This window comes from Panulirus ornatus, chromosome 72 (assembly GCF_036320965.1).
Source record: "Panulirus ornatus isolate Po-2019 chromosome 72, ASM3632096v1, whole genome shotgun sequence".
In the NCBI taxonomy this organism is placed as follows: Eukaryota; Metazoa; Arthropoda; class Malacostraca; order Decapoda; family Palinuridae; genus Panulirus; species Panulirus ornatus.
Window position 1 is genome coordinate 1,086,840 of NC_092295.1, and position 12,687 is coordinate 1,099,526.

General features: G+C 38.2%; 1 protein-coding gene across 6 annotated transcripts in view; it reads left to right on the forward strand.

The window, feature by feature from the left end:
• LOC139748045 (basement membrane-specific heparan sulfate proteoglycan core protein-like) overlaps positions 1 to 12,687 on the forward strand; it is a 261,917-nt gene that overhangs the window by 3,894 nt on the left and 245,336 nt on the right. For all 6 annotated transcript variants that reach the window (XM_071660608.1, XM_071660610.1, XM_071660611.1 and 3 more), the window contains exon 2: positions 1,650 to 1,789. In XM_071660608.1, the coding sequence (XP_071516709.1) occupies positions 1,650 to 1,789 (140 nt within the window). The remainder of the gene's footprint in view (positions 1 to 1,649; positions 1,790 to 12,687) is intronic.

The following is a 12,687-nucleotide window of genomic DNA, read 5'->3' on the forward strand; positions in this document are numbered from 1 at the left end:
ATCCATCCTCCTGCGCACAACTCTATCCATAGTCCACGCCTCGCGACCATACAACATCGTTGGAACCACTATTCCTTCAAACATACCCATTTTTGCTTTCCGAGATAATGTTCTCGACTTCCACACATTCTTCAAGGCTCCCAGAATTTTCGCCCCCTCCCCCACCCTATGATCCACTTCCGCTTCCATGGTTCCATCCGCTGCCAGATCCACTCCCAGATATCTAAAACACTTTACTTCCTCCAGTTTTGCTCCATTCAAACTTACCTCCCAATTGACTTGACCCTCAACCCTACTGTACCTAATTACCTTGCTCTTATTCACATTTACTCTTAACTTTCTTCTTTCATACACTTTACCAAACTCAGTCACCAGCTTCTGCAGTTTCTCACATGAATCAGCCACCAGCGCTGTATCATCAGCGAACAACAACTGACTGACTTATTATTATTATAATTTGTTGCTGTCTCCCTTGTTAGCGAGGTAGTGCAAGGGAAAAGACAAAAGAATGGCTCATCCCACCCACATACGCATGTATATATATTCCTATGAGTTCACGGGGAAAATGAAACACGATAAGTTCCCAAGTGCACTTTCGTGTAATAATCACATCATCAGGGAGACACAAGAGAGAAATATAAGTCAGTTGATAAACATCGAAGAGACGAAGCTAGGACGCCTCTTCGATGTATATCAACTGACTTATATTTCTCTCTTGTGTCTCCCCTGATGATGTGATTATTACACGAAAGTGCACTTGGGGACTTATCGTGTTTCATTTTCCCCATGGACTCATAGGAATATCTTGATCACGCGCAAAATTGTGATCCTTTCCAACATGTACATATATGTATGTATACGTTGAAATGTATAGGTATGTATATGTGCGTGTGTGGGTGCTATGTATATACATGTGTATGTGGGTGGGTTGGGCCATTCAGGAGACAGTGACAAAGTATAATGAAAAAAAATATATATGTGGTCTGTAGGTGAAAGCTCATTTGTTTTTGTGTGGCATTTGTGATACTTAAAGAACTCTAGAAGGAAAATGAAGGCTAATTTGTGGCCGCCATCCCCTTGTTAGAGTAATAAATATTTTGATAAAGTTTTTGTTGCTTTCATTTATGAATCAGCCTCATAAGATTCAATATGAGGCAGTTTTCTCTGACATGACAGGGCAGAGATGAACATAAACAACTCCAGCCTTTCCTCCCAATCCATCTTGTATACAGTAAAAAAGTTAATTTAACATAATGAATTAGAAGTGTCTGAAATGGAGATGCTACTATCTGATGATAGGATTTGTTCTAGGTGGAAGGAATAAAGGACATGTTGTCACTTGTTACTTGCTGCATTTCTAGTTATCCAGTAGCTGGCTTTGCTTCATAAGAATGATGAAATGACTTTCCATTAACTTGTGTGGTCCGCCACAATATCAAGACAAGACGTGAGAGCTATTGTAATTTAAGGTTGTGCTTGTCTGGTCTCAAGAAAAAATGTATAAACTCAGGGATAATATTTCATTTCTCTTTTGTAATTTGTTGCAAGGAATTATTGATGGATAAACGTTGGTTGCCCATGAAAGAAAGAAATTTATATGGAGAAAAAAAATCAGTGTTTGTACTATATATGTTTACATCTCCCTTTAGGTTCAGTACATCCTGCTACTTGGATAATGATGGTCGTGTAACCTGCAATTGTCAGCAGGGTTATCAAGGTCGTCGTTGTGAGTTGTGTGCCAGTGGGTATGAGGGCAATCCAAGTATACCTGGTGACAGTTGCAAGCCAGGTAAGATAATTAAGTGAATTGATTAGTGTAATTTTACGTAATGTTTTATATATTTACAATTTGTTAATGTTTTCCCTGATTTCTTTAAATAGTAGCTCTCTCTGGCTGCATTTGAACATAAAGTATTTCAGTGCAAGTTTATTGATTAGAAATTCCTTATATGTTTCAGTATTAACCATGCAGCTTGAAAAGTGTTTTGAGCAAACAGTTTGTCCTGATGAAGCACAGCACAATTATTGTTTGGAAGCCAAACTACCTAATTAGAGTGTTTAAATTTGTACTCTGTGAATATCAGTTGAATTCATCATATGAGAATTCAAGGTAGCAGTTGACTTAATTTACCCAATGATTAACTGCTATAAGCAAAAGTATTTAATATGTTGTTGGGGATCATCCATTCAAGCATTTTATTCATCAAACCATCCTTAAACTCTAGGCTTATCTTTCCGAAGTGTACAAAGTGGACAATTATTCTCAGTCTATCTGTTTCAGAAGCTATACACCTTTGTTCTACACCTTTGTTCAACAACTTATAGAGAGATTTTGTAATGTATTTGATAATGATATATGACAAGGTTAAGCAAGTCCATGTGCTAAGTTTGCCTGGTAGCCAATTTGTTTACTGTGGTAATGATGCTATAAGTAGTGTGTTTAGGACCATAGTACTGTTTAACTCTGAGGATATACGTATTGTTTTTCACTTGTATTTTCTCAGTAACTAACTCACAGCAAGTCTTTTCTTATTATTAGACATTAACTAACTCACAGCAAGTCTTTTCTTATTATTAGACATTTAGAATTGCTTGTCATTATTGTTTTCAATGTAGAAATTTTTTTTATATTATCAATTTTGAATATCTGGAAACCCACAGGAGCTCTTTTATGCAGTTGTCTGTGAGGTTTATAAATTTTGAGGCTTTGCATATACCTTTTCATTATGAATCTATTTCTGATGCTTAAGTTGTTCATGATTGTTAAGATTATACCAGTGATGTCAACAGAAAGGAAGACAATAATGGATTAAAAAGTCAATTCAGAATTATAAGAGTTATTTGTAGTAGCTTCCTTCAACACATGATTATTTAATCCTTATTCTTCATCAGTCATAGAATCAATTATACACTTTTGTATGCTGGAAGTTTACTTTTCTTTATTTCTTACTTGATCAGCATATTTGGTATTAAGTAGGTAGTGCAGGAAGCAAATGAAGAAAGGCCTCATTCACTCTTATCCTTTCTTTAGTTTTCATGTGTAATGCAATGAAACCATGATCCTCAACCCAAAACCAGGCATAGACCTTTCCCTGGTTTCCTCAACTTTTTCGTATGCCCAAGCTCAGTGCACAGAGAGCACATTGTCCCATGTAAACCACATCACTCCAGTTCACTCTGTCCCATGGCATGCCTTTCTACCGCCTAGATGTTTAGGCCCCAAGTTCTCAAAAACTTTTTCACTCCATCCTTCCATCTCCAATTTGTTCTTCCCCATCTCCTTTTCTCCTCCATTTCTGACACACATATCCTCTTTGTCAGCCTCTCCTCTCTCAGTCTTTCCATGTATCCATACCATTTCATCACTTCATCTCCAGCTCTTTCAGCCACATTCTTATTACCACACCTTTCTGTTACGCTTTTGTATTTCTATTTCCATAGTTTTGTTAATAGGTTTAACTAGATCATATTTTTCTAAATATGATTAAGCAAACTCAGCATGGTGAAAAATTATGTGTAGTAATAAAAAGAGTGTGCTTGAGAGAGCAGAAGAGGATGTGTTGAAATGGTTTTGACTTATGGTGAGAATGAGTGAGGAAAAGTTGACAAAGAGGATATATGTCAAAGGTGGAGGGAACAAGAAGTGGGAGACCAAATTGGAGGTGGAATGATAGATTGAAAAAGATTTAGAGTGATCGGGAACAGAACATACAGGAGGGTGAGGGGCGTGCAAGGAATAGAGTGAAATGGAACGATGTGGTATACCGGAGTCGACATGCTGTCACTGAACTGAACCAGAGGCATGTAAAACGTCTGTGTTAAACCATGGAAAGGTCTGTGGGGCCTGGATGTAGATAGGAAGTTGTTTCAGTGCCTTACACATGGCAGCTAGAGACTAAGTGTGAATGAATGTAACCCTTTTTGTCTGATTTCCTGGTGCTACCTCACTAATGCAGGGGGTGGCAATGCTGTTTCCTGTGGGGTGAAGTGGCGCTGGGAATGGGTGAAGGTATGCGAGTATGAATATGTAAATGTGTATATATGTATATGGCTGTGTATGTGTATTTATATATATGTATATATTTGTATATGTTGATATGTATATGTATGTGTATGGAAGTATATATATATATATATATATATATATATATATATATATATATATATATATATTTTTTTTTTTTTTTTTAAACTATTCGCCATTTCCCGCGTTAGCGAGGTAGCGTTAAGAACAGAGGACTGGGCCTTTTTTGGAATGTCCTCTCCTGGCCCTCTCTGTCCCTTCTTTTGGAAAATTAAAAAGAAAAAAAAACGAGAGGGGAGGATTTCCAGCCCCCCGCTCCCTCCCCTTTTAGTCGCCTTCTACGACACGCAGGGAATACGTGGGAAGTATTCTTAATCCCCTATCCCCAGGGATTATATATATATATATATATATATATATATATATATATATATATATATATATATATATATATATATATATATATATATAAATGAATATGTAAATGTGTATATATGTATATTTTTGGGTAAAACTGAAAGTTGATGGAGAGAGATGGGTGATTATTGGTGCATATGCACCTGGGCATGAGAAGAAAGATCATGAGAGGCAAGTGTTTTGGGAGCAGCTGAATGAGTGTGTTAGTGGTTTTGATGCACGAGACCGGGTTATAGTATTGGGTGATTTGAATGCAAAGGTGAGTAATGTAGCAGTTGAGGGAATAATTGGTATACATGGGGTGTTCAGTGTTGTAAATGGAAATGGTGAAGAGCTTGTAGATTTATGTGCTGAAAAAGGACTGATGATTGGGAATACCTGGTTTAAAAAGCGAGATATACATAAGTATACTTATGTAAGTAGGAGAGATGGCCACAGAGCGTTATTGGATTACGTGTTAATTGACAGGCGCGCGAAAGAGAGACTTTTGGATGTTAATGTGCTGAGAGGTGCAACTGGAGGGATGTCTGATCATTATCTTGTGGAGGCTAAGGTGAAGATTTGTATGGGTTTTCAGAAAAGAGTGAATGTTGGGGTAAAGAGGGTGGTGAGAGTAAGTGAGCTTGGGAAGGAGACTTGTGTGAGGAAGTACCAGGAGAGACTGAGTACAGAATGGAAAAAGGTGAGAACAATGGAAGTAAGGGAGTGGGGGAGGAATGGGATGTATTTAGGGAATCAGTGATGGATTGCGCAAAAGATGCTTGTGGCATGAGAAGAGTGGGAGGTGGGTTGATTAGAAAGGGTAGTGAGTGGTGGGATGAAGAAGTAAGAGTATTAGTGAAAGAGAAGAGAGAGGCATTTGGACGATTTTTGCAGGGAAAAAATGCAATTGAGTGGGAGACGTATAAAAGAAAGAGACAGGAGGTCAAGAGAAAGGTGCAAGAGGTGAAAAAAAGGGCAAATGAGAGTTGGGGTGAGAGAGTATCATTAAATTTTAGGGAGAATAAAAAGATGTTCTGGAAGGAGGTAAATAAAGTGCGTAAGACAAGGGAGCAAATGGGAACTTCAGTGAAGGGCGCAAATGGGGAGGTGATAACAAGTAGTGGTGATGTGAGAAGGAGATGGAGTGAGTATTTTGAAGGTTTGTTGACTGTGTTTGATGATAGAGTGGCAGATATAGGGTGTTTTGGTCGAGGTGGTGTGCAAAGTGCGAGGGTTAGGGAAAATGAGTTGGTAAACAGAGAAGAGGTAGTAAAAGCTTTGCGGAAGATGAAAGCCGGCAAGGCAGCAGGTTTGGATGGTATTGCAGTGGAATTTATTAAAAAAGGGGGTGACTGTATTGTTGACTGGTTGGTAAGGTTATTTAATGTATGTATGACTCATGGTGAGGTGCCTGAGGATTGGCGGAATGCATGCATAGTGCCTTTGTACAAAGGCAAAGGGGATAAGAGTGAGTGCTCAAATTACAGAGGTATAAGTTTGTTGAGTATTCCTGGCAAATTATATGGGAGGGTATTGATTGAGAGGGTGAAGGCATGTACAGAGCATCAGATTGGGGAAGAGCAGTGTGGTTTCAGAAGTAGTAGAGGATGTGTGGATCAGGTGTTTGCTTTGAAGAATGTATGTGAGAAATACTTAGAAAAGCAAATGGATTTGTATGTAGCATTTATGGATCTGGAGAAGGCATATGATAGAGTTGATAGAGATGCTCTGTGGAAGGTATTAAGAATATATGGTGTGGGAGGCAAGTTGTTAGAAGCAGTGAAAAGTTTCTATCGAGGATGTAAGGCGTGTGTACGTGTAGGAAGAGAGGAAAGTGATTGGTTCTCAGTGAATGTAGGTTTGCGGCAGGGGTGTGTGATGTCTCCATGGTTGTTTAATTTGTTTATGGATGGGGTTGTTAGGGAGGTGAATGCAAGAGTTTTGGAAAGAGGGGCAAGTATGAAGTCTGTTGGGGATGAGAGAGCTTGGGAAGTGAGTCAGTTGTTGTTCGCTGATGATACAGCGCTGGTGGCTGATTCATGTGAGAAACTGCAGAAGCTGGTGACTGAGTTTGGTAAAGTGTGTGAAAGAAGAAAGTGAAGAGTAAATGTGAATAAGAGCAAGGTTATTAGGTACAGTAGGGTTGGGGGTCAATTCAATTGGGAGGTGAGTTTGAATGGAGAAAAACTGGAGGAAGTGAAGTGTTTTAGATATCTGGGAGTGGGTCTGGCAGCGGATGGAACCATGGAAGCGGAAGTGGATCATAGGGTGGGGGAGGGGGCGAAAATTCTAGGGGCCTTGAAGAATGTGTGGAAGTCGAGAACATTATCTCGGAAAGCAAAAATGGGTATGTTTGAAGGAATAGTGGTTCCAACAATGTTGTATGGTTGCGAGGCGTGGACTATGGATAGAGTTGTGCGCAGGAGGATGGATGTGCTGGAAATGAGATGTTTGAGGACAATGTGTGGTGTGAGGTGGTTTGATCGAGTAAGTAACGTAAGGGTAAGAGAGATGTGTGGAAATAAAAAGAGCGTGGTTGAGAGAGCAGAAGAGGGTGTTTTGAAATGGTTTGGTCACATGGAGAGAATGAGTGAGGAAAGATTGACCAAGAGGATATATGTGTCGGAGGTGGAGGGAACGAGGAGAAGAGGGAGACCAAATTGGAGGTGGAAAGATAGAGTGAAAAAGATTTTGTGTGATCGGGGCCTGAACATGCAGGAGGGTGAAAGGAGGGCAAAGAATAGAGTGAATTGGAGCGATGTGGTATACCGGGGTTGACGTGCTGTCAGTGGATTGAATCAAGGCATGTGTATGGGGGTGGGTTGGGCCATTTCTTTCGTCTGTTTCCTTGCGCTACCTCGCAAACGCAGGAGACAGCGACAAAGCAAAAAAAAAAAAATATATGTATATATATATGTATATACGTGTGTATTTGAGTGGATTGGTCTTTCTTAGTCTGTTTCCTGGCACTACCTTGCTGAATAGATATAGATAAATATATTCTTCTCTGCTGCTTGGCACTTGAGGTATGCCAGGTGTATTGTCTGGCATAGGTAGTGAGATTTGCCATATTTTTGGAAGTGTTTTATCACAGACAGATATAATTACTGATAGCATTCATCATCAATATCAATTATATTGTAAGAGTTTTACAGTTTCACAAAGTATTGTATGATGAAGGGCTGAATGTTTCATACAGGCCTCCATAACATTTTAGCATAGGTTTGCTTGTGTGTATAGAAAAAGTATATGCTTTAGCATTTGGTGATTATGTGTTGCTTGCCACTGCAAGTGTTAATGGCCATATATATTGCCTCGAGGCAGTAATTATTTAATAATTGGGACTGTGTTTACTACAGCCATAGTGAGCAGAAAATCAAATACCATAACCTGCTTGCCAGTCTACAGTGAATGGGTTAAGAAATGAATTTTAGATTCTGTGTGAGTGTAAACAGTGATCAAGCACAGTTGATCACAGTGTTACAGTAAAGTATGTCACATCAGGTCTGATAGGGGTTGCTTGTATTTATGCTAAAGGAGGCATGAGATGTTTTATGAAAGATAAGCATATTTCAGAAAATGGGTTATGGTAAATATTCATGTCTTAATATTTCATTTGAAATATTCTTCAAACTGGTGCATGTAGTATTACTGTAGTAGTTTATTTTCACTTTATAGTGTAAGGGAACTATCAAGAGAGCTGTTAAAGGCAGTAGATCCTTGGGGAAAACCTGTTGTATTGAGTGACATGAAAAGATGATTAGGTGATCAGGGTAGGGCATTAAGTAGATATGGGTTCAAAGGTAAAAATAAGAGTGTAAAAGTGCATGGAATAAGTCCATTTCTCAGTATAATTATGTCCAGATATAATAGTGTTCATGATGGTATGTTTCCTTTTGAAGGGAAAGGGTTATAAATGATCTTTTCAGATCAGATGAGTGATGTTTTAATTGGCATTTTGTGTGAGATGACTTAAGAATTTGGAATATGAATGAAAAAGCTAGAGAATAACATTTGAGAAGTTGAGGAATGAAAATACAGAGTTGCAAATTTCCTGGAAAAGTTAGATAAGGAATTAAAGCCATTCTAATTGAGATTGAGGTGATTTTCAGTTACATAAGGACTGCAGTAACTCATTCCATGCAATCCATCCCATGGTGTGATTAATGAAAGGAATAAATTGATTCCATATTTTGACAAAATAAAGAAAAAGTTAAGTCTTGATACTGCTTATAAGCTATAGAAACACACAAATTCATTACTGATGAGTGCATTGTATTACACTATTATCTACATTTTGTCCTTTGACAAACATGTAAATATCCATGGTGGCCCATATTATGCATGTATATTACCAGGATTAGAAAACAGCCTAAACAGCAGTAAAACAAAAACAAACTAAAATTAACTTATTTTGTGGCTGCTCGTGGGTAGTGACATTAGGTGCGGGGAGGAGCACTTACCCAGTAAATCTCTGAACATCCCACAAGCTGTTTCAAGGCCATTATCACTATTACTTCTCTCAATGAGTTTATATTACTCTCTCCACCATTTTAGATATGAACTGTTGATCTGCTGCACTTTTAATTCAATTCTTAACCCTTTTTACTGCTCCTGCAATATATGTCAAAGTATAGGACTACTATTCCATGTTTCATATGATATTTATTGACTCCCACTATCATTTAAAACCCAGATGATGTTTTCTTTTAACAATTATCCATGGTTTTCATCAGCAGCTTACCACCACAGCTAAAATGATTAATATAATGCAAATTGGAGATGGAAGGATAGAGTGAAAACGATTTTGAGTGATCGGGGCCTGAACATGCAGGAGGGTGAGAGGTATGCACAATAAGAGTAAATTGCAGCAGTATTGTATACTTGGATCAACAAGCTCTCAGTGGACTGAATGAGGGCATGGTTGATAAGGAAGATTGGGTTTGGAAGGCAAAAATTCATCTCCCAAAAACTGATGAGTTGAAGGCAAAGGACAAGGAACAATAAATCCTAAAATAACTGTAAAAACTAGGTTCTTAAGAATGAAGAAAATGTAAACAGAGAACTAAAATTGGTTTACTAAACAAGGATGGGAGATCACTTGTGAGTGATGATAATGGTCTTGAAAGGTTCACTTTGTGAACTGGTTGAAGAAATGATTTATTTTTATGCTGGATAGGTATTTACAGTGTGCCTGATCCCTCAGAATTAAGAATTCATCTGCTCCACCCTAAACTATGCTTCACCTTTTTGAACCCCCAACCTGTCAAAAGCAAATATCACAAAGCTGCCAACTGCACAAAAAACACTTACAAATGTTACCAGATACCCATGGGCCACATACTTTCCATATTACCATTATAGAATGGCAAATACTTGTGATTCAATTTCACTTCAATATGCTTGACACTCAGGTCTTTGTAAGAACACTGCACCCCTTCCATCCAAATCATGCCATAACCAACCATAAATCCTCAAATAGAAATAAAACACTGATTCCTACCTCATACTTAAAAAACCTGTAATCATAGATCAACTCCCCTTCCCCCTTATGAGCACAACATTGTCAAAATTTACACACACACACACACACACACACACTATAATGACCCAACGAGCACTAAATAGGCTCTCTTCCAACGATCTTTAAACACCACCCCTCCATGTATACTGCTGAATGAAACTATGCTTCTAAGGCATGTACAAGTTATCCTTTCCAGTCTATGTTCTGGATGTCACCCAGTGGTCCAACATTGCAAAGACCCCTTCATCATATCAGGAGAGTCCTTTTGTCCATAATGCAACTTCCACACTGAATGCACTAAACACTTACTCCTCAATTGCCCTGTACTCATCCTACAGAGAGACACACAAAGTCTTATACTCCTCAATTACCCTGTACTCACCCTATAAAGAGACACATAAAGTCTTATCACACTTTATGACCTATGATCCTGCCTGGTGGACGTGGCCAACTTCCTGAGTACTGCATAAGCCCCATAGAAGGGACTCCTGTGGCGGGGAGGTAAGGTATTATTTATACATCTTGGATGTGGTTGTCAACCTGTGGTAGCTTTTCAAGGTAGTGCTTGGGTAATAAGGTTGAGGGTATTTGATTCTTTGTAGTAAGACACTGATTTCTGATTCGTTGCCTTTACTAGTATGATAGTGGTTTATTATCTATCATATTTAGCCAGCTTTAAATCCTGATTGCTAAATTTGTGAGCTTTTCTTTGGGGAAGACTGAATTTTTTCAAATGGATAATTAGGTTTTTAGAAACAGATGGTCTATTAGTTAACCCTTAAATGTTTCAAGAAGTTTTCCTTTCCAACTCTCAAAAAAAAATTCATTTTTGATTTTTGTTTCAAGATCATATTTAGCCATACATCTTCAGAAATATTAATATGACATTGTAGAAATAAATTCACAAGTATATCTTGGCCATTACTTTTACTCTGATAATTTGTAGAAATTTTGTAGATGTTTCAGCACAGTGTGCTTAAAAATGCAGTAATGAGGCCTGAGTGTCAAGTAAGTTTTTAAAGAGATGGATCCCCACAAGCATAACACTCCATCCTCTATATATCTGTCTTTCTACAACCAGGGGTATCCACAGCAAAAGAGTCTCCATTTATCCTCCTTCTCCATAGAGTAGAATTAGGGAATTACTCAGTATATTGCTCTCGGAACAATCAGTGACTGTCTAGCAAGCATAAACACTTGTCCCTTCACTATGAAACAAAGAGTCTCCCAATACAGAACCCACCTCAACATGCTTGGCATCCAATTCTTTGCAAGAGCACTAGACACCTCCCACCCAAATCACTGTATAACTAAACCGATAACCCCAATGAGAAATAAAACGCTTACACCTGCCTCGGTAACCCTCTACTTGGAGATTCCACTTCCCCCAACAAATGACACTGACAGAACACATACACATTGAAATAAACTGACAAGCACTGAACAACTGAGCTCCCTACTTAATTTTAAACTCCAGCCCACCAGACATACACCCATAAGAAATTATAATTCTCAGACAAACTCTAGTCACACTATCCCCTATTATATTCTGGACATCACCCATCATTACATTACTACAAACACCGTTTCTATATATTCCTTGGCCCTTCTTTCCCATGATACAGTTACCATAAAGAAGACACCAAGCACTTATTGCTTAATTGCCCTACACTCTCTGAACATAGATCACAGCACACAGCACGACAATTCATGACCTTTGATCCCAACTGGTGGAGATGGCCAGCTTCCTAAGTGCTTCAGAAGCCTCATATAGACAGAAGGGACTCTTAGGGTGGGAGATAAGTAGTGAGTAATTATATAGCTTACTACTGCAGGTCACTTTTCACATACTTAAGCAATGTCTAAATTGATAGATAGAGAAGTGAAATAGTACTATGAATCATTTTTTTTTTTAATTGGCAGCTGCAGGTATGGACTATGTCCATATTAAGGCAAGGCTATTAATGAAATCTGGAATAGGGTAATAAGAGGGAGAAATTAAGATGAGAAAAGGAAAAATGTTTTATGAATTTTCTCAGTGTTTTTGAAACACAGCAGAACACTAGAACTTTGAGGTACAGGGAAGGAAATAGATCTTGCAATAGCCCTCCTTTGAGTTGCTAATTAGCAAACTAAACAGAAATCATGTAACAAAGAAGTTTGCTGAGGATCACAAGATCTAATATTAGTAATGATAAGGGCATAAAAGCAGCCAGTTCTAAGGGGCAGAATGCACAGTGATATCTGTAGAGAGAGAAAGTGAACCAATAGTACAGTGTAAAGCAAGTGGAGCAGGTTATGAGATCAGACTAGTAGAATTGATAAGAGTAACTGCATTAGATACAACTTTGTCTCATAAGTATGTAGAGCTAGAAAATCCCATTTGTGAGGTGAAGACAGATCTGTCCTTTGTGTAGTTGAGCAATATATGAGAAGGAAAGAATTTATTGCACCTGAACATGACTCCCAGTGTTTTCTGTGATGTTCAGTTTCCAAGAAAGGTTAGATTTTACAGCAACAAAAAAAGAATGCTCATGTAAGAAACACCATAGAATTGAGCTGCATAGAACATGGCCTAATTAAAAGAAATTGAATTTGAATGAAAGAGAGGCCAGTTTTTTGTCCGATATATTAAGTCTTCTATTATCTATGGAGGTCTTTTAATGCAGTACTTGCATCAAGTATTATTCTAGCATATATTTCTGTGTCATCAATATCAAGTGCTGTATGGATATACACG